Consider the following 22,888-nt stretch of genomic DNA (forward strand, 5'->3'; position numbering starts at 1 on the left):
ATTATCTCCTGCCTTCCCAGGGATGTTGGGAGGAAGCGAAATTGGAAGTAGAGCAGCTGGGACTCAAACCAGGTACTTGAAAGTAGATTGTAGAGGACCTGGCGTGGTACCTAGTAGCTAAAGTCCTTGCTTTGCATGCTCCAGGATCTCAAATGGGTGCCGGTTCCAATCCCTGCTGATCCACTTCCCATCTGCTCCCTGCCTATGTCCTGGGGAAGCAGTTGAGAACAGTCCAAAGCCTTGGGACCGTAAAGTTACGTGGGAGACCCAGAAGAAGCTCCTGGCTCCTGGCGTTGGATCAGCTCAGCTCCAGTCATTGTGGCTACTTGGGGAGAGAACCAGCATGTAGAAGTTCTTTTTTTCTGTGTCTCCTTCTCTCTGTATATCTGCCTTTCCAATAAAAATAAATCTTGAAAGAAAGGAAGAAAGAAAGAAAGAAAAGAAAAGAAAAGAAAAGAAAAGAAAAGGAAAGAAATGTAGGCTGTAGATATCCCAGGTGTTGGCTGGCAACTGAGTGGGCATATTGGGGCTGAATGGTGCATGTTCAACTTGTGTCCAAGTTCCTCATCAGTTCATAGCACTCATAGCCCTCCTTTGATTGGTCAGTTATCACTGTGCCTCAGAGAGTTTTAATGATGACAAAATGGGCACCAATCTTGGGTCCACATATAATCATTACCTTTTACTTGGGGATTGGATTTATGGGAAAGAAACTCTAAGAATAAAAAGATCAAACATCAAAGTGTTATCTTTAAAATAAATAAATGATTTCATAAGTCAGTGTTTAGGGACCTTGTTGCAGTGCCTCAATTCATTGAATTCATTTTACCTAAAACAGGGCAAAGGGAACTTAAAACTATGGGAAGGAGGCTTTAAAAGCAGGGGAGGGGGCCCAGGGCGGTGGCGCAAGTAGTTGAGGTCCTCGCCCTGCACGCCCGGGATCCCATATGGGCACTGGTTCTATCCCAGCAGCCCCACTTCCCTTCCAGCTCCCTGCCTGTGGCCCAGGAAGGCAGTCGAGGATGGCCCAAAGCTTTGGGAACCTGCACCCGTGTGGGAGACCTGGAAGAGGCTCCTGGCTTCGGTTCGGCATAGCATTGGCCGTTGCGCTTACTTGGGGAGTGGATCATCGGACAGAAGATCTTCCTCTCTGTCTCTCCTCTCTGTATATCCGCCTTTCCAATAAAAAATAATAAAAATAAATCTTTAAAAAAAAAAGCAGGGGAGGCTGGAATATGTAGAATCTGTTCTTAATTTCAATGTCAGTTATTTAAAACCTCATTATTATGTTTAAAACCAGTGCTTAATATATCATACTTTGTATTGATTTGCCTCATCTTTTTTCAAGAATTATTTTTTGTTTATTTGAAACACTGAACAACAGAGAAAAAGAGAGAGATCTTCCATTTACTGGTTCACTCAAGAAATGGCCACAGGGTCAGTTATGTTGTGTAGCAGCTTAAACTGTTGCTTGTGACAACAGTATCTTATAAAGACCCTAGTTCATGTCCTGGCTGCTGTCTTTGACATTCTGGGGAGTGAAGCAGCATAGAAGTCTCTTCTCTCTATTATCTGTGCTTTGCCTTTCAAATAAATCAATCTAATAAATAAGAAGGCTCAATAGCCAATCTGGGCCTGGCCAAATCCATGTGCCAGGAATCCCTTCCTGATCTTCCACATTGCTGGCAGGAGTCCAAGTGTTTAGACCACCTTCCATTGTTTTCTAAGGTGCATTAACAGGAAGCTGGATCAGAAATGGAGTACCTGGGACTTGAACCAGTACTCTAATATGAGATGCTAACATGGCAAGTTATAACAACCTTCTGTGTCATAATACTGGTCTGCTTATCTTTGTTATATACTAAAGTAACCAGAAATTATTTTAATTATGTTCTCAAAATTTATTTTTCCTTGCTTGACTATAGGTGTATCTACATCAGCAATCAAAATGGCATCAACAAGACTTCCTTCCCCTAAGAGCTTAGTGGGTGCCCCAACTCAGATTCTTGCACAGTTTCCTAAGCAGCACCAACAGTCCCCTAAGCAGCAGTTACATCCAGTACAGCAACAGACACAGCAGCAGGTGGCCCAGCCTTCTCCAGTATCTCATCAACAACAACCTCAGCAGTCTGCTTTACCACCTGGCATCAAACCTACCATCCAGATCAAACAGGAATCAGGTAAGTAGAAGACGTTTGTAAGATGCCATAACTCTTGTCCAGTTGCCAGTTCTCTGAGTCTTGCAGTCCATGAGCGTTTTATATCTGTCAGTTTATTTAGGATTTACTTGATTTCTTTCATCGGTTTTTTATAGTTATCAGCATATAGATCCAGTGCATGTTTTGTTACATTTATGCCCCAAATTTTCATTTTGCAGTTACTACAAATGGCATTGTGTTTTTAATTTCTATGAGTCTATCAATATAAAAAATGTTATTGGTCTTATATCTTTGACTTTATTGAATTCGTTCATGCATAGATTGCTTAGGAGTTTCTGTTTGTATCATCTATAAGTAGTGAGTTACCAGTTTTATTTCTTTTTAAAGGTTATCTTATTTCACTGACTATAACTTAAATATTATGTTGAATGAGTAAGTGTGGGGAGAGCAGACATGCTTGCCTTGTTTCCAATCTTTAAGTGTGATGCCATTGTAGGATTATCTGTTTATTTACTTGAGTCAGAAAAATAGAGGACTCCCATCTGCCACTTCAACCTCCCAGTGCCCTTCAGGCTGGGATGAGCCTGGATTGAAGCTGGGAACTCAAGCCAGTTTTCCATTGGGTAGCAGCCTGGTCCCTTGAGTTGTCACTGCTGCCTCCCAGGATCTGCATTAGTAAGAAGCTGGAATCAGGAGCTGGAACTAGTTATTGAACCCAGATACTGTGATATGGAAAATTATTATCTTAACCAACATCTTAGCCTTTGTTTTTGTTTTCTTTTTTTATCCAAGTTAAGGAAGTTCTGTCTAGTTCCTAGTTTTCTGGGAGTTTTTGTCGTGAATGGATATTGAATTTTGTTAAACACATTTTCTCTCAATTATTAATGATTGTTTTTTTCTTCCTGTTTAGCCTGTTGATATGCTTACATCGATTGATTTTTTCAGTGGCACTAACTTTGTGTATCTGAAATAAATCCTATTTGCTCATTCCTTTTATATGATGATGCTTCCAAAATTGGTGAAAAATATGTTTAATGAAAAATCTGTGCAAGATTTTCAAAACGTTTTGCTCTAAAATAGATTTTTCTATTAGGTTTTTTGCACAGTTGTTGTTGTTGTTAAAGCATGTTTGTTTAGTTATTTTTGGAAGGCAGAGAAAAAGGGAAACAAACTTCCTTGTGCTGGATCATTCCCCAAGTGCCCACAACAGCAAAGGCTGGACCAGGCTGAAGCTAGGAGCATGGAACTTAATCGAGGTCCCACGTGTGGGTGACATGGACCCCTGTTTGAGCCATCACTTGCTGCGTCGCAGAATGTGCACTAGCAGGAAGCAGCCATCACGAGCAGAGTTGAGGCAATCCAAGGTGCTGTGGTACTGGATGTAGACATCCCAAACAGCATCTCAAATGCTGCTTCTGGTACCATTCAACTATCTAATAGACTTTACGGGATTATAGAATCATCTGGGCTTAGAATTTTTTTAGGGAGTTGGGAACTTTTAAGTTAGAAATTCAGCTTTTGTAGTCATAGGACTGTCTAGATTATCTGTGGCTTGTGTGGAGTTGGTATACTTCTTCTAGGTTACCAAAGTTGAGTTTATTTTAATTGTTTTGTAGGATTACTAATTATCCCTTCAATACAGGATTTATATTATTATCCCACTTCATTTCTTTAATTTTTAATTTTAAAATTGATTTCCATGTACTTGAAAGACACAGAGATCAGACAGAGACAGATGAAACAGTTTCCCTCCACTGCTTCACTCTCCAAATGCCTGCGATAGTCAAACTGGACCAGGAACCTGGAACTCAATCTGGGTTTCCAGTGTGGGTGGCAGGATCCCAGTAACTGAGCCATTACCTACTGCTTCCCAACATGTGCCTTAGAGGAAGCTAGAATTGAAAATAGAATAGATACTTAAACCTGGGTACTATGATAAGGGTTGCACGTGTCCCTAGATTCTAACCACTGTGCCAAACACTAATCCCATATGTTTCATCAGCTTCATTTCTTCTTTCTTCTATTTTTTTTTAATAAAATTTTATTTTGACATTCTTTACATAGTTAATTAGGGTAAGAAGGTTCAAGGACTACAGAAAAGTGGATAATACTAGTATGTTTTCCATATTGTTACCTTCATGCTTAAAGGGGGGTATTAAGGGAGAAGGCCCACCAAATTTCCCACCCTCCCCAGGTCCCGGATGTAGGGCATGCTCTGAGATTCTTGCTCAAGTGGTTTTGATATTGCAACAGTTATGAATTGCTGTCAATCTTGCCACTCCAAGCACTATGAAGTCTTTGAAAAATCCACTGATTGACATAGTCCATCATAGCTGAGATGGTTGGTTGACCTGTTCTGTCTTCTCTCTTTTCTTCATTAGGGTTCTGAGTCCAGCATTTAGATTAGGAAGATCTCCAAAGAAACTTCTTGTATGTGCTAACAAGTACAGGGCCTGGCACCATCCATCGCTCCAATCAGCTGGTGGTTGTAATTGCTGGATTGGTTCTGTTTTCACTCCCGACTTCCACTGGAACCAATGGGTGTTGCAGTCCAGCCTGGTTCTGCCCAGCACATACTTGGCCCTCACATAAACCAGTGGGAGCTGCAGCCTAGTTGGAGCGACCCACAATAACCGCCACCAGGCCTGCCCCCTACCCTGGTTTGCCAGTAAGTGTAGCAGTAATCCAGTCTGTCCCACACCCCATTCCACCCCAGCCGCTATCTTGGTTTTATGTCTTCCTGTGGAAGTGGTAACCCAAGAGGGATGAGCCCACTATTTCCCTCCCAGGCCTCTCCCACTCCCAGATTCCAGCTGATGCTGTGGCTAAGCGCAAACAACCCTCGCCCACTTTAATTTTGTTTGCACCAGTAGGAATAATCAGCCCAGCCCGGCTTTTCCCTGATCTAGTCCTCATGAGGCGCACAGGTGTGGTAGCTCTGCCTAGTCTGGTCTGCCCCCATCCCAGCCCATGCTCTCCTGCGGAAGTAGCTGTCCAGCAAAGGAACCCTCCCTTATTCCCCTGCTGGCTCTGCCCACTTCCTTTCTTGTTCTCAGGCTGGTAGGGCGCTGCGGTCCCTTCCGGTACAGGCAACCTCACCTCGGCATTCCATATTGTGCACTAGTCTTTATTGCGACCAACCCTGGGTCGACCCACACTGGTGCCTGGATTTGCCAGTGGATGATGTGGGCAGATTCAGCCTGGTCTTGCCCCCACGTCTGCCAATTGTATGCTAGTGTGTAGCTTTCCATGGCCTTTTCTGGGCTGTTTCCTATCATGTTTCTTGCGCTTACCTGGCGGGTGTGTCCTGCCAGAGGAGTTGTCCAGGCTTCTCCATCAGAACCTCTCCCAATGCCAGGTTTCACACTTACCAGTGGGTCCATGAGCCAGCCCTATTCAGTCCACCTCCTGTCCTAGCAGGAACTGTGGCTTTTCCTGACTGGCCTTCGACCCAATCTGGTTCTTGCTGTTGGATGTTCCAGCCCAGCCATGGTTTGTCCATACCCACGTATGGCTCATACATGGCTCAGTAAGGGTTTGACACCTTGCCTAGTCCATCGCACATCTGCCTTGGTCCTCCAGGACACCAGGGGGTGTTGGGGTCCGGTCCGGTTTGGTGCATCCAATCCCAGTCCACACTTGTGCCAAGGGAGACTACAACTGTTTCCAGATCAGAACGCAGCCCCCCTTCCAGGCCACACGCCTCTTGGTGGGAACCTCAGCCCCGCTAGGGTTTTCCCCTTTGCTCCCCAACTGGGTCTGTTCCCAGCCATAGATCACTTGCCTGCCAATGGATGCTCTGACTCAGCTTGGCACAGCCCCTCCCCTGTCCCGAACGCTGCCTTAGACACTGTGGCTTAGCGTTCCTGGCTCCCACAGACCAGTAGGTACAAGAGCCTATCTCAGCATGACCTCTGCTCCCTCCTGGTTTCTAGTTTAATTGTGGGCTAAGGTTTGCTCAGTCGTGCCTGATCTACTCTGTTCCATTACCAGTTGACACATTAGCCAGCTGTTGGAGCTACTTTTGCAGGACAAGCCCCAAGCCATAGCTTCTGCATGGACTGGTATTTGGTGCTCAGCATTATTAGTGATTACAAGTTTTACAAAGGAAGAGTTACTGCCTGTTTCAGGTCCAAGAAGCACAATGGGTTCAACCTGGAGCTAATTAAGCAGCGACTCAAAGAACCAAATCTCCAGAGCTCCCCGGCCGGGCGCCAGCAGGCGGAGCCTGGCAGAAATGGCGCACTGGCCACCCGGGGAACAGCTCACCATGTACACATGGTGGGCTGTCCGGGATCCAGGCATGAGACGCCCCGTCCTGAGATCCACCACTCTTCTATTTTTTTTTAAACAATTTACTTACTTATTTGAAAGGCAGAGTTACAGAGAAGTGGAGAGGCAGACAGAGCTCCCATTTACTGGTTTGTTGCTAATTGGCCATCTTGGACAGGGCTGGGCTGGGCTAGGCTAGGAGCTTCATCTAAGTTTCCATGTGGGTGCAAGGACCCAAGAACTTGGGTCATCTTCTTTTCCAGGCCTGTTAGTAGGAAGTTGGATCACAAGTAGAGCAGCTGGGACTAGAACTCAAGCCCATGTACGATCCGCTACACCAAAGCACTGCTGCTGCCACCACCACTCCCTAAATCTGCTTTTTTTTTTTCATTAAAAAAAGTTTTTTAAGATCATTTTTTGTTGGAAACTCAGATTTACAGAAAGGAGGAGTTATAGAGAAAAAGATCTTCCATCTGCTGGTTCACTCCCCAAGTGGCCACAATGGCTGGAGCTGAGCGATCTGAAGCCAGGAGCCAGGCATTTTTCCCTGATGTCCCATGCAGGTTCAGGAGCAGCCAGGATACTAAGTGGCATACCCATAAGGGATCATGGTGCATGCAAGGTGAGAATTTAACCACTAGGCTACTGTGCCGGGCCTGCCTGCTTCATTTCTTTCTTTCTTTTTTTAACATATTTTTATTTTGAATTTTGAATTATGTGGTACAATTTCGTATAGGCTGGGACTCACCCCCAAACTCCCATCCCCTGACAGATTTTCCCCATTTTACTACAATGGTGTAGTCTTTCATAAGGAATCATAATTCTATCAGTCTCTTATTTAAGTGTGCCTTGATGCCTGCTTCATTTCTAATGTTGTTTTGTGTCTTCTGTGTCATTTTCTTTGGTAAACTTCTGGAGGCTTGTCAGTTTTATGGAGTTTATTTGTTCTTTTAAGATTGATTGATTTTTGTTTTTAATGATTTTTTTTCCTACATCATTTTCCTCTTGTCGGTTTCTTTATCTTTTTATTTCCTTCCTTCTGCTTTCTTAGTTTTATTGTGCTCTTTTAGATTTTTGAGAATAGAATTTATATTTTTCTTTTGAGTAGATTTTCTCTTTTCTAAACCTTTAGAATTTGTATCCACATTTATTTAAATATTTCTGAATTTTTCTTAGTATTGCATTAGCTGCATCCCATATGGTTTGATATATTCTCAATTTCATTTAGTGGTGTTTTAAAATTTCATTTGCGTTCTCCTCTTGACTCATAAATTAGTCAGAGTTGTTTTAATTTCCAAATGTTTAAAAAAAAATCTATGAATTCCCTTTAATTGTTTTTAATCTTCCTTTTTTTCAAACAAAACAATAGTGACCAAATCTGTGCCTCACTAGTTTGTATGTCCATAATTATATCTGTAGTATAAAGTCCCAGAACTGTAATTTCTTTGTCAAATGATAAAAGAATTTAAAATTTTGATCTTGCTAGATTTTCTTTTTTTAAAAAAAATTATTTGAAAGTCAGAGAGGCAGACCTTCCACCCTCTGGTTTACTCCCCAAATGCGTGCAGCAGGCAGGTCTGAGCCTATCCAAATCCAGGAATGTTGGCCAGTATAAATAATACTGTGAAGATATTTATGTGCAAGTTTTGAGTATTGAGTTTTCTTGTGTGTATACCTAGGAATGGAATCTCAGGAACTCTGTTTTATTGTGTGAGAAGCTATCAGTCTGTTTTCCAAAACAGATGCACTGTTTTATCTTCCTTTGAGTGATATGTGAAGGTTCCAATTTCCATCACTGCTAATACTTCTTTTTTTGATCCTAGCCATCCTAGTTTCTGTGAAATCTTATTTCATTGTTCTTTTGATTTCATGTACATGATGACCTTAATGGCATTTTCATGTGCTTTTTGAAATTCTCATATATCCTTTTTGAAGAAATATCTGTTACAGTTGAGTTGTAAATGTTAATATATTCCATATGTAATATGTAGTTTTCAAAATATGTAACTTGCAAATAATATATAACTTAGAAAAATTTTCTCCTATTCTGACTTTTCTTTTTTGTGATGATATCCTTTGAAGTATACAAGAGTTTAGTTTTAATGGCATCCAGTTATCTATTTTTTCCTTTTATTGCTCATACTTATATTGTTATATGTAAGAATCCAAATTTTGTTTCCCTTTTTCTTAAATATTTGGCAATTTTGCATCTTCTATGCAAGCATTTAATCCATTTTTATTTAGCTTTTTAATTTGCTTATTTTTTAATTGTATAAATTTTATTTTTGATAGTTTTTACATAATTGATTAGGGAGCAAAGTGTCAAGGGCTAAGAGGAAAGTGGGTGAGACCATTGTTTAAACATTCTCTTTTTTTCCTTCCTGTATCTGGGGGGAGGGGAGAGATACTGGGAGAAGCCACACCCAGCCTCCCAACCATCTGAGGGTCCCTGATGTGGGGCATGCTCCGAGGGTCCTGCTCAAGTGGTTTTGATAGTTCAGCAGTTCTGTATTGCTGTTGATCTTGCCACTCCAATCGCGATGAAATCTCTCCAGACTCATTGGCTGACATAGTCCACTTTAGAGTCTCTGTTTGTCCAGGAATTCACTGCCAGTCTTTGCTGGGGTAGTTGATCGATTTGTTCCAGTCCATTTTTAGTTAATTTAGTGTATGGCGTCAGGTCAGTGTATCTCTTCGTTCTATGAGTATACCTCTCCTGGTGGACCAGATTAATTTGTTTAAAGAAGTATTTTTCACTCCCATTGCACGATCTTGGCGACCTTATCAGATATTAGTTGAAATCTGGATTCTGAGTTTGGTTCTATTCATCAATATGTCAATCTATTTATAAATACCATCTTAGTTGATCATCATTGTTTTTATTAACTTTTAGAATGAAGAGTATGAATCTTCCTGAGTATACGTTTTGGAGTTCTTTTGTGTAATTTATTCCTAAGTTTTATTTTTTTGATACTATTGTAAATGTACCTGTTAATTTGCTTTTGTGAATCGTGCACTCCTAATATGTAAGGGATGTTTTTGTGGTAGTATTGCATTCTACAACTTTATGGTCTCAGTTATTCTTAATAGTTTTTTTTAAGTGGATTTAGTGGATTCCTTGGTTTCTTTCTTTTTTTTTTTTTAGGAAAAATTCATGCCATCTGCAAATAAAGTTTTTTGCTTCAGCTGAGTTATTTTTTTCTTTCCTGACTAGAACATTTAGTATAATATTGAATAGAAATGGTAAGAGCAGACTTGTTCCATGTTTATTTTATTTGTACAACTTTTCTTTATTGTCCTTTGTTAGGAGTGTTTCCTAGGAGCTAGGAATACACTCAGGTTTTGTTTATCTGATAAAGATTTTATTTTCATTTTATTTCTGCTGAGAAGTCAGTTGTTAACCCCTTTTGTAATTGTGTCTGTTGTAAGTGATGTTGTTTCAGTATTTTCTGGTATTTGAATTTCTTCATTTTTACTAAAATATATAGTTGTTTTTGTGTTTGTCTTACATGAGCTTCCTGGATGTATAGTTTTTGCGTTTTCAGTTATTTCTTTGAATCTTTTTTCCCTCCTTTCCTCTTCTTGGTGCTCCATTACATGTATGTTGGTATGATTAGTATGATTAATTATGTTACCTGCTTCGCTGAATTTTGTTCATTATTCTTAATTCATTCTTTTCTTAAGCTTAGATCATCTTTATTGGTCTATTTCCCCATTTTGTTTTTTTTTTAATTTAAAATTTCTGTCTCATGTATATCTTATTAAGTATAATATTCCCACCACACTCTCTTTTACTTTTATCATCATGCTTCCCTTAGTTCTGTGACTATATTGTATAGACAGCTTTGCAGGTTTTTTTTTTTTATTAGATCTGATATCAGGACACTGTAAAAAAACATGGTATATCTGCTTTTTTCTTCTGTGAGTGAATCATATTTTGCTGTTTCTTTGAATATCTCCAAATACTTGTGTTAGAAATTAAACATTTTGGAAGATTTTGTGATTGATTACTGGTCTCTCCTCCAAAATTCGTTACTGTTATTTTTTGAATATTTCTCAAGAGACGGAGCAATTATTGCAATGAATTCTCATCCTGACTCCTCACAGTATTGAGCTTCTGGTATTACTCCTTAGGGATGCACAGGTCTGGTTATGCCCATTCACTTTGGGGTGATTGTGGTATTGTTATGGCTGTCTTACGTGACTTCTCTGACCATACCCATCTATTAAGTTCCATTAACTGCTGGCTGATTTCTCTTATTGTTTTCAGAAGCACCGTGAAACATATATTATTCCATAAATAAATCCATATTTCAACTCTGTTGAGGAAATAATTTGGGAGATTTGTTTTTGATATTTATTTCTGACTCCAGGAGGATTTCTCCCATCTTTCTTATTCCTCAGTTCTCTCTTCCAAACTATCTAACCTGTAAGTTAGACTGTTTTCATTGAGTTGGTGAATCTCCTTCCAACTGCCTTTTACCATATTTTCTACTATTCTTGACGGTGCATTTATGCTTGATTTCTCCTTGTTCTAAATAAAATCAGTTCCTTTGGGAAGAGATTAAGAGTGTTCAGCTTTATTAGGTAAATCCCTGAGCCATAGTTTGGATGGAATCATTTGGCAGCATTTTCTGAGTGACAGCCCTGCTGCAGGCATGGAATAGGGAAAAAAGGCATGCAGGGTTGGGTAGCAATCTGAGGCCCTCTTACCTTGCCTCTCCAGGTGGTGGAGCTGCTGCCTTGCAAATTAGGACAAGGCAACTAGGTCTCCAGTTTTCTCAGGGCTGTTGTGCCTAAGAATGAGCTTTACTTCATGAATTATGCAGGGCGGAGGGGAGCATCCCTCTGTATTGCCCTCACTACCGCTTAGCCTTAGCACTAGACAGGCTAGGGCAGAACAAGGTAAGCCACGGTTCTGCTCTTGCTGAGGTTGAAGTTCTTGAGCTTGGAGCCAGGAGAAGAAGGAAGCCTGTGTCCTTGAATGCAGCAGTCCGGAGTGGAGTCTCCCTTTACTGAGCTGTTACAAGGGGAAGGAGAAAATAATCTGGGTTTATATATCACAAATCTTTCTTTCCTTATCTTGCTTTAAGATTGACCTCTAGAATGGTTTTAAACACATTGGAATTATTATTATTACATTTTTATAATGATTTATGTATTTATTTAAAAGGCAGAGTTACAAAGAGAGACTCTTTGTTCTGCTGCTTCACTTCTCAAATGACCACAACCTTCAGAGCTGGATCAGGCTGAAGCCAGGGGCTGTAAACTTCTTCTAGGTCTCCAGCATAGGTGCAGGGTCCTAAGGACTTGAGCCATTTTCTCCTGCTTTCTCAGGAGCATTAGTGCGAAGCTGGATCAGAAGTGGAACAGCCAGGACCCTAAACAATGCCCATATGGGATTCTGGGGCCCCAGAATTCTGATGATTTTACCTGCTGTATTATAGCTATACCCAATATTGATTGGCCCCTTAAATAAGTAAAATAAATTTTAAAAGCTTGAATAGCAAATAGTTTTAAAATGTAACCAAAATTGTTATTGCTGCATAGTTTTCAGCAGCTTTTATGTAAGTTTAAAGAGTTAGGGGAAATCTTGGTGCAGTTGGGAATATGTAAATGCTGCATTAACTTCTGTTTTGACTTTTTATGTTAGTCCTTTTATTGCAAGCATTTCCATGAAACAGATGGTTTATTTGCCTCTGAAAGGTTAAGGCCAATGGCAGACTTTGATTTGAAAATGCATGTATGGCAGAACTATAAACAAAGGAAAAGGTTCCATTTTCCTTAAGAACTTAGTTAGCAGCCTGTGCCATGGCCTAACAGGTTATGCCTCTGCTGGTGGTATCCCATATGGGCACCTGTTTGGAGGCCTAGTCGCTGCACTTTCCATCTAGCTCCCTGATAATGACCTGGGAAAGCATCAGAGGATGGTCCAAGCCCTTGGGCTTCTACACCCACATGGGAAGCTCCAGGTTCCAGGCTTCCGACCATTTGTGGCCATCTGGAGAGTGGATGGAAGATTTCTGTCTCTCCTTTTCTCTGTAACTCTGCCTTTCAATTAAAAAATAAACCTTAAGAGGTAAAGAGCTTAGCTAATATATAGTAGTCTAGTTGCATGAGAGAAATTGTGAAATATGGGAATCTGAGAAATGGAAATTTGAAGAGTTTCATCAATATTAATAAAAAGAGCTTCTCTCTAGGAGAGATGACATAAATTTGTGTGAGTAGCTGCCCTTTTGGGATAGTATAAGGGGCATGTTTTTAAAAATTTGTGCTGAGATTTATTTTTCTTCTTTCAAAGGTGTTAAAATCATCACACAACAGGTTCAACCAAGTAAAATCTTACCAAAACCAGTGACGGCAACCCTACCTACCAGTAGCAATTCCCCTATTATGGTGGTTAGCAGTAATGGTGCAATTATGACAACTAAATTGGTAACCACTCCTACTGGTAAGTTCTCTAAAGCATTAGTCCATTCATTCATCGGATGTTCATGAACTGTTTCTCTGTCCTACCAGCAATATGCCTAAGTAACAAAGGGGATGGAAAGATTAATGAGGCAATCCTTCAAAGTGGTCATTCTTGACTTTTACCCCAAAAGGCTAAAATTAGTCACTTCTTGTTACTCTTTTTTTGTGATCCTCTTTTTTTTTTTTCATAGCACTTACCATAATTTCTAATTACCTAGTTAGTTATTTTTTATTTGTTTAATATTACTCTTCTTATTAAGCCATAAACTCTGTGTATATGAGGAACCATATATTTTTTACTCATCATATGCATATACCTAGTGCAGACCTGTCAGTAGATGCTCAGTCAGGATTTATTGAGTGGGTGAAAATGAACCTAGACCTCATTCTGAAACATGGTCCTGCTATATGGTTAGTGTTACTGAGATGGTGGCATAATATGCCACTGTGTCCAGGTAGGGGAGCAGCCATGTACCTGAGGAGAACAGTGCAGAATATTTTGGATAATGCCACTGTATAAAACTGTTTTTGTTACTTTAGCTGAAGTAGCTGAGAGGACCAGCTTTGGGGGAAGAAGAAGGTTTATTGCAGCTTACCCTTTGGAGATTACAGTTCTTCAAGGATGGGCAGCCCCCTAATCCAGCATCTGTGGAGGCGAGGCAGTCACACAGTGAACCAGTACATAGACTGAACCTGAAAACTCGAAATCCTGTCTTTGGAGAACCACCCTCTAAACCACCCCCCTCTGGCCCCTTGCCGCAGTGATCCAAAGACTTATTGGCTCCGTCTCCAAGTCGCAACCATAGGATCAAATCTACACCTTTAATCCATTAGCAATTAACAATAAGATGTCAGAATTTAAGCATCTTTTATGAATTTTGGGAAAGCAGGTCATACTATACCCATAAAAGCCACCTTTTGTAACCTTGAGCAGTTTGCTTAATCTTTCTAAAACTTTTCCTTCATTCATTTAAATGAAATAATAATACACACTGAACTTATTGTGTTACATGCATTAAATATACAAGAAGTTCCCAGTATAGTGCTCAATAGCTGCTAATATTAGAGTTAGCATTTACTATTATGTTAAATGTGGAGTTCCTAACCATCTTTTTGAGGGCCTATATTAGGTGACAGCATTTAATTGTATAAGATGATACTGTTTAAGTTTTATAAACTGATTTATTGGCCAGTTTGTACCAACATTGCATTTAGAATCTAATATCCATTAGATTCCATTTCCTTCATTTTCAACCCCTTACATTAAAAAAAATTGTCTAAGGCCGTGCAGTCAATTTGAGGAATTTAACTCCAAATCTGTTTGAGTCCAAATAAAACCTTTGTTTTCTTGTTTTAAAAATAGTAGTAATTTCTGGCATTGTGGCATTGTAGGCAGAACTGCCACCTGTGGTACTGGCATCCCATGTGGACACTGTTCCATATCCTGAATGCTCCTCTTCCCAATCCAGTGTCTGCTAAATTACCTGGGAAAGCAGTGCAACATGTCCAAAGTTCTTAGGCCCCTGCACTCATGTGAGACACCTGGAAGAAGCACCTGACTCTTGACTTCAGCCTGGTCTAACTCTGGCTATTGTGGCTGCTTGGGAAGCAAACTGGTGGATGAAAGGTCTCTCTCTTTCTCTCGTCCCCTCTGCCTTTACCTCTCTTTGTAACTCTGACTTTCAAGTAAATAAGTGATTTTAAAAATTGAGGTGACTACACATATACACATCATTAGATTTACCATTTAAAAGTATTTAAGAAGTAGAGTGATAGCATGGAACAGAGGGAGGGAGGGAGGAAGGGAAATGGAGAGAGTGAGCTGGGCTGAAGCCAGGAGTCAGCAATTCTTACTGTGCTGGACTGTTACATGGATGGCAGAGCTCAAATACTTAAGCTATCTTTAAGTGCCTTCCCAGGCTTAGCAATAAGCTGGATCAGAAACAGAACAGCTGGGACTTAAATCGGCACTTCGATATGGAATACCACCATCACAGATGGCAACTTGACGCTACCATTGTGCCAACCCAATTACCATTTTTAAGTGTGCGGTTTTTGGTATCAAGTATATTCACATTGACATAACGGTTAGTACTATGTATCTCTTGACTGTTTCCTCTTCCCATACTGAAACTTTGCCCCTTGGATAATAATTTGCCATTCCCCACTTTTCCTCCAGTCCTTAGCAACTGGTTTTATTTTCTTTCTCTGTGTAAAGCCTATGCTTTTAAACACTGTTCCTTTTGGATTAAGTTTATCACAATTACCCTAAATTTCTTTTCATTTAGCACAAGGATAATAACGGTATGTACATAGGACTACTCATGTTAGAGAGAAGTGGCGAAATAATACTGTGTCTGTGCTTATGTGTCTGAATTAGAATATGTGCTTCCTTTTACTGAAAATCTTTTTAACTATAATTCTAATGATGCAGACTTTACTTTGTACTAGATTTGTTTGATTCAAATATATGATTATATCCAATTCAAACTACTTATATTTAGTGACCCTACATCTCTCTTTTTTTTTTCTTTAAAAATTTATTTATTTGAAGGGCAGAGTTATAGAAACAGATAGAGGAAGGTATCTTCTTGCTTTACTCTCCAAATGGCCACAATGGTTGGGTCTGTGCCAGACTGAAGCTAGGAGCCTAGAGTTTCTGGGTCTTCCAAGAGGGTATGTGGTCCCAAGCTCTTGGGCCATATTCTACTGCTTTCCCAAGTGCTTTTGTGGTGAGCTGGATCTGAAGTGGAGCAGCCAGGAGTTGAACCAGTGTTCATTTGAGACACTGGTGTTGCAGGCGGCAGCTTATCACAAAGCCCTCTGTTTTCTTTTTGACTAGTGACTGTGCTTTTTAAAAGCAGAATAACTGGGCCGGGCGCCATGGCTTAGCGGCTGAAGTCCTTGCCTTGAACATGCCAGGATCCCATATGGACGCCGGTTCTAACCCCGGCAGCTCTATTGCCCATCCAGCTCCCTGCTTGTGGCCTGGGAAAGCAGTTGAGGATGGCCCAAAGCCTTGGGACCCTACACCTGTGTGGGAGACTTGGAGGAAGTTCGTGGCTCCTGGCTTCGGATTGGCACAGCACCAGCCGTTGAGGTCACTTGGGGCGTGAATCATCAGACGGAAGATATTCCTCTCTGTCTCTCCTTTTCTCTGTATGTCTGCCTTTCCAATAAAAATAAATAAATCTTTAAAAAAAAAGAAAAGTAGAATAACTTAATGAGACCACACTCCTCCCACCCCTCTTTTTGAGGAATGGGTTTGTTGAAAATGGGTATCATGGTAGCTTTTGAATCCAATTATTGAGGAAAAGTTTTTTTCAGTTGAAGGTGTTAACTTATCTTTTGTTTATTTCTTTGTTTTTCCCAAGGCTAAAAATTCTTTGTTTTAGGATAATCTTTCTGTTGCTTAATTTGCAAGAAACTAAAATGGGCTCGTCTGGCTAGTTTTTCATTCCTGTTTGGGAATATAGTGAAGTCCTAGAAATAGTGGTGTAGTGTGTAAAATCCTTTGAAAGTTATGAAGAAAAATATCTCAACAGGTCAAAAGTTAAGGAAATATGTAGAGAAAAAGTTAAAGAAAAAGATTCCTAGCAATTCTTGGCAGCTTTAATTTTAGTCTCTACTAACCTTTTTAAAGATGGAATTAATATTTAGAGTGGAACAGAGCACAAAACAGAAAAAGTTTATAAAAATTTTAGGCCAAAAAATAGCCTTATTTGTTGAATGCTGGCATTGAGTTTGATGTTGAAACAGTGTAAAACAGATGCAGAGAGCTTAAAATCTATAATGTATCTAAAATGCTGTGGCAGGAAAGATGATTAAATGTAAGTTTCTTTTGGCATTTAGCTAGTGGAAGAAGTCTAATGGAAGAGGGAACAGGGTTAGTAATTATTCTTGGGTTTGTAATTTTATGCAACACATCACAAAGTTTTATGTGTAAAATTAATTCAAATTGGCCTGGTTTCACTTCTTCCTATGTGCATTGAAAACTGACTGTAAAATTATAATGTCTTTACACATTGAAGTTCCATTTTCGAGCTGGAAGTCATGTGCATTAGGTTGAAGTGTAGTTAAATGGTGTAGGTTATCATTCTTTTATATGTAATAACAAAGTTTTCTGTGGCTTTTTCCTTTTTATAGGCACACAGGCGACTTATACCCGGCCAACAGTGAGTCCATCCATAGGTCGGATGGCTGCGACCCCTGGCGCTGCAACGTATGTGAAAACTACCAGTGGGAGCATCATAACAGTCGTACCCAAGTCATTAGCTACTTTGGGGGGCAAGATAATTAGCAGTAATATAGTTTCTGGTAGGTATAACTAAAATATGTTAAACATATAAATGACCTTCCATGAATGGAAAAAATCTACTTCACTATTGAAAGATTCTGTTCAATTTTTCTTTTGGTTTTCTACTTACAAGTCTAAAACTTTGTTTTCATTCTTTATATTTAGTTATTAAGTATGGATTTTTCCTTTGAATATTTGCATTGAACGTGCAGTTTTTGGTAGTCTTAAATAGAAAGAATGTTTAGTTGTTTTTAATTATCATAGAAAGATTGTAGGTTATATTGACATGGAAAGTTTTCATTTACAACCCAGTTAAACCTAATCAGGCCTCGTAACAGTTCTGAGGTAGTATGTACCGTGCCCAATTTGTAGATGAAGGCAGATTTGAGTTGAAAGTAGTCACATTGACTTGCCCATGGTCATACAAGAAAGATAGTACAGAACTAATATTTGTTCATGAGATTCTATATCACCTCATGATTTTGCATACTAGTGTGACTTAGGCTTATTGAAAATAAAAAAAGAAAATGAATATCTTTACTTGCTCTTTTCACCATTTAACATAACTGCTTTTTAAAAATATTTTACTCAGATGGTGAAGCTAACCATTTGCCTATTTACTGGAATATTGGAGCCTTCCTTCGTTTTTATTGGCTCATTAATCCCCACAGAAGTATTTGGATTATGGACCCCGAAGTGAGAATGTTAACATCTGTTTTCATTGATTATTATTTTTTAATTAAAACGATAAAGTAAATAATTATGATTGAACAAGACGTGTGGATTTTTAACTGTCACCATTTTTCCAGGCTAGTCATATTTTGTTTGTCCCAGATGAGTTGTTCTGACATTTTTACATTGGGGGATTGAAGTTCTTGGCAGTAATTCCATGTTGCTGATAACTCGGGGAGTGAGAAAAGCAAAACAGGGCATGGTATTGGCATAATGCACTATATTTAAAGCTGTTAATTTTGGCTTTACTTTTAAGTGTAAGTGAGAAAATCCAAGGTTTGCCAAACTGAGGAGGGTGAAACCAGTCGGGAAGAAATCATCGTACTCCAAGTTTTAAGAGGGTGTTTTAAATAACATAGTTAAAACTCAAATTATAATTTATTACTTGACAATATTTTTAAATAGTATAGAACACTTAATCAAACGTTTTTTCAAAACGTTTTTCATTGGTAGGTAGCTTTTTATGGCCTGAGGGGTTTTTCTTTACTTATATATGCATTTATAGTACTATATAACTTGAAAGAATGTCTAGTTGTCACAAGAGTTGTGCTTTCAGACATTATTTATGGTGCGGCTGCTTTATAGAGCAATACAAGTAGGCCATGTGATCATAGAAGAGCCATTATCTGAGAACTATATAGCCTGTACTTGTTTGCGTATTATCCACGTTTGAATTTAAGTATAAAGCCATTCGATGGTTAGTTACTATTTCAAGAGCATGGGTGTTCATAAAATGAGTTCCTAACATTTTCCGGCTCTAGGATGTATTTGATAAATAGTTGAAATATTTTTATTCCTTTCACATGATGTCTGTATCCCCTTTTTATGGTTTGACATATTAATTCCACAGTTTCTCCCACTAAAAACTTCTACCCTGATCTTTGTGTTACTTATTACTATTCTTTATATAAACACAGTTCTGTTATTTTATGGTGTTCTTTTTTTTTAAAAAAAAAGGTTATTTTATATAATTATAAGAGAGAGCTGTGTAGAGAGAGGGAAAAACATAGCTCTTCTATCTGCTTTTTGTTTGTTTGCTTGAAGATTTATTTATTTTACTTGGAAAGTCTAAGTTAATAGATAAGAGAGGAAGAGTCAGAGAAGGACCTTTCATCCTCTGGTTCACTGCCCAAATAGCTGCATTGACCAGAGCTGGGCAGGTGCAAAGCTAGGAGCCAGGAGCTTCTTCTTGGTCTTCCATGTGAATGCAGGGTCCCAAGGATTTGGTTGCTCATCTTCTGCTTTCCCAGGCCATAAATAAGGGATTGAATCGGTAAATGCAACAGCTGGGACAGGAACTGGCACCCATTTGAGATGCTGGCTCTAGCAAGTTATGCCAGCCCGTCATCCCTCTCTTTAATATCTACATAATATTCTTTCATTTTCTTAATGAATAAATGTTTTTGTTGTTTTTATTGTTTTGTTATTATAAATAACACTATGGTAAATATAATTATGCATAAATTATTTTATGTAGTTCTTAATTTTTTAAATAAAATCTTGTAATGGAAGTTAATGCTTACAAAGTATTTTCAAGAAAGGTCAAATTTTTAAAAATTGTTATTAAAATAATCTTAATTGACTTGACAGGTAATTATATCTGTCAAATAATTATTTAAACGTGTATGTCTGAAATAACTGAGATTTTTAAGTTTTTTGGTGAACTTTGGTGAGAATTAAAGAATCATGCCCATTTTACACAGATTAGATCCACTTGTAATGCCAAATTGTAAATACAATGGCAACACTTGATTTAATTCAACTTTGAGCTGTTTATGCACTTTATAAGAGAGATTTATTTATTTTTACTTATTTGAAAAATAGTGACAGAGAGAAAGGGAGAGACAGAGATCTTCCATTCATTCGTTCTCTCCCTAAATAGTCACAGTGGCAGAGGTTTGGCCAGGTGAAAACCGGAGCCAGAAACTTCACATGGATCTTCCTTGTGGGTGGCAAGGACCCAAGCTCGTGGGCCATCATCCACTGCCTTCCCGGAGCATTAACAAGGGGACTGGATTGGAAGCAGAATAACTAGGACTCAAAGTGGTGCTCTGCTAAGCTTGTAGACATTGCAGGCAGCTGCTCATCCCACAACAGTGGCCCATGCTTATGCAGTTTTTCATTTACTCATAGCCAGATTTCTCTGGGCAAAGTAATGTAAAACATGACCTACAAGGCAAAGCTGTTAAGATAATTTCAGAATCTGTGATTTGTAAAAGCTAGCCCATAAATTTGTGATTATTAAGTCCTTCACCATGCTGCTCAAAGTTTCATAAGCATCTTTTTTGAAACCATGAGTTCCTGGAATGCATTCAAAGCACAGCCCATTGTGGTATAAATGTGAATCATAGTTATTTGTACCTGTTGTTTCTTGATTCTTTTAAATAAAGCCTATATAGTTAGATCTAGTCAGATACTGTGTAAGGTGTCATGACACATAGGGATGTACATGAATTTCGTTCTCTGTCCTAAAGGATGCCAAACAGATGAGCTTGTATACATTCTGTTCTGCCATGACAAGTATAGATCAGCTACTGAGAAAGCAGAAGATGACCTCTTCTTATGTAATTAATAATACTTCTTCACTATAAGTTAGATGTTCCTTGAGATGTAGAAACATGATCATTGGACTTTCAGATATTTATAGTTGCTTAGTCTAGACGCAAATTATATTCTATTTTAGTGTGGTGTTGCATTCACTTTTTTCTTTTTTTTAAGATTTATTTATTTTTATTGCAAAATCAGATATACAGAGTGGGAAAGACAGAGAGGAAAATCTTACGTCTGTTGATTGACTCTCCAAGTGGCTGCAACGGCAGGAGCTGAGCCAATCTAAAGCCAAGAGCCCAGAGCTGCCTCTGAGTCTCCCATGTGGATGCAAGGTCCCAAGGCTTTGGGCCATCTTCAACTGCTTTCCCAGGCCACAAACAGGGAGCTGGATGGGAAGCGGGGCTGCTGGGATAGAACTGGCACCCATATGGGATCCTGGCCTGTTCAAGGGGAAGACTTTAGCCACTAGGCCACCATGCCAGGCCCTCACTTTTTCTTGTGCTGTTACCTTTTCTAACATCCTCTCTCCTCCCTCCTCATTTTATTAAGCTGATGGACTTGCTTTGCAACAGTTTCATAACCATGTAATGGAAAAGATTTGACATTTTATGTGTTGCTTGAAAGATTTATTTATTTGCTGGGGCTGGCAGCAGGTTAATCCTCCACCTGCAGTGCTGATATCCCATATGGGTGCCGGTCTAGTCCTCCTTGCTTAACTTTCCGTCCAGCTTCCTGCTTATGACCTGGGGAAGCAGTGGAATCCTTGAGATCTTGGACCCACATGGGAGACTCAGGAAATTTCTGGCTCCTGGCTTCAGATCAGCCCAGCTCTGGCCATTGTAACTATTTGGGGAGTGAACTAGAGCAGAGGATCTCTGTTTCTCTTTGTGTCTCTCCCTCTTTCTCTGTAACACTGACTTTCAAGCAAAAATTTAAAAAAAATAAATTTTAGAAAACTCTTTAAAAAGATTTATGTTGAAAGGCATATTGACAAAGGAAGAGATATGTAATGAGAGAGCTCCTATCCTGTGGTTCCCTCCCCATTTGGCTGCAGTAGCTGCTCAGGCCAAAATGAGGAGTCTGGAACTCCATCCGAGTCTTCCTCATGTGTGGCTGGGTAGCAAGCGCTTTGCTGTCTACCTTGCCTTTTGACACATATTGACAGGGAACTTCATTGGCAGTGGAACAACTGAAACTGACACTGCCATCATACAGGCTGCTGGTGCAGCAGGGAACTGGCTTCACTCGTTGTGCCATGATGCTGGTTCCAGAATTTTACTAGACATTTTAGTAGATATAAATGTAATTTTCCTTTTAAACAAGTTTTATCAGTAGAGGCCCTTGTGCTTTGGTGTAGTTATCATCATGGCTTAACATTTCATTTAGGTACTCTAAAAATACTTTTTCATTACACAAATATTTTGTGAAACTAGGTCTACACAGTCACAGAGGGATTGGAGCTAATTAAAAGTCAAAAGTTGAAATGTGTATAATGGGTAACTTGGTTTTTGTGACTCTTCACAAAGGAAATAAAGGGATAAACAGTTATAAAACTAGTCCATTGATAAAACTGCTATTATTTAGCCTTTCAGTATGATCTTGGACTGATAAGATGTTGGATAATGGAAAATAAATTATTATATTTTGTAACAAGATTTTTCAAAAGTAACATGTAATTAGAGTTTTTTAAAATTTTATTTACTTTTTTGAGAAACAGGGAGACAAAGAAAGAGAAAACTCTCAATTACAAGTTCACTTTCCAAATGCCCAGAATAAGTGAGACCAAACACAGGAGCTGCAAACTCAATCTAGGTCTTCAGCTGGGGAGTAGGGATCACAAATTGCCATCATCACCTACATACCTTGTGAGTCTGCATTAGCAGGAAGCTGGAGTCAGGAGCTTGAGGCAGGTGTAGAACATAGGCCATCCAACATGGGATATTCTCATCTTCACTGGCGTCTTAATTCCTAGGCCAAACACTTGCCCTGGTACCTCAAATATTCTTACTCTTAACACAGAATTATTTTTAAAACTCTAGGAAGGAATGACAAAATTTTCTTGTTGAAGAAATTAAACATTATTTTTTCTTTCTGAGAATGTATTTTTCTGGGCCCAGTGTGATGGCTCAATTGTTTAATCCTCCCCTTGCAAGTGCTGGGATCCCATATGAGTATAGGTTCGTGTCCCAGCTGCTCCACTTCCACTAAGCTCTCTGCTTCTGACCTGGGAAAGAAGTAGAGGATGGCCTAAAGCCTAGATCCCTGTACCCCTGTGGGAGACCCAGAAGAAACTCCTGACTCTTGGCTTCTTGCATCAGGTCAGCTCTGGCCATTATGCCCATTAGGGAAGTGAATCAGTGTCTCTCCTCTGTAACTGTGCCTTTCCAATAAAAATAAATCAATCTTT

At 39.3% G+C, this 22,888-nt stretch overlaps 1 protein-coding gene across 11 annotated transcripts in view; it reads left to right on the plus strand.

The window, feature by feature from the left end:
- EMSY (EMSY transcriptional repressor, BRCA2 interacting) overlaps nt 1-22,888 on the plus strand; it is a 95,448-nt gene that overhangs the window by 41,407 nt on the left and 31,153 nt on the right. For 10 of the 11 annotated variants that reach the window (XM_040964377.1, XM_040964386.1, XM_040964382.1 and 7 more), the window contains 3 exons: nt 1,926-2,180; nt 12,733-12,882; nt 17,049-17,219. In XM_040964377.1, the coding sequence (XP_040820311.1) occupies nt 1,926-2,180; nt 12,733-12,882; nt 17,049-17,219 (576 nt within the window). The remainder of the gene's footprint in view (nt 1-1,925; nt 2,181-12,732; nt 12,883-17,048; nt 17,220-22,888) is intronic. The other variant, XM_040964385.1, reaches the window with a different exon arrangement.

Source organism: Ochotona curzoniae, unplaced genomic scaffold (assembly GCF_017591425.1).
Source record: "Ochotona curzoniae isolate NIBS_2020 unplaced genomic scaffold, NIBS_Ocur_1.0 scaffold_3223, whole genome shotgun sequence".
Taxonomy (NCBI): Eukaryota; Metazoa; Chordata; class Mammalia; order Lagomorpha; family Ochotonidae; genus Ochotona; species Ochotona curzoniae.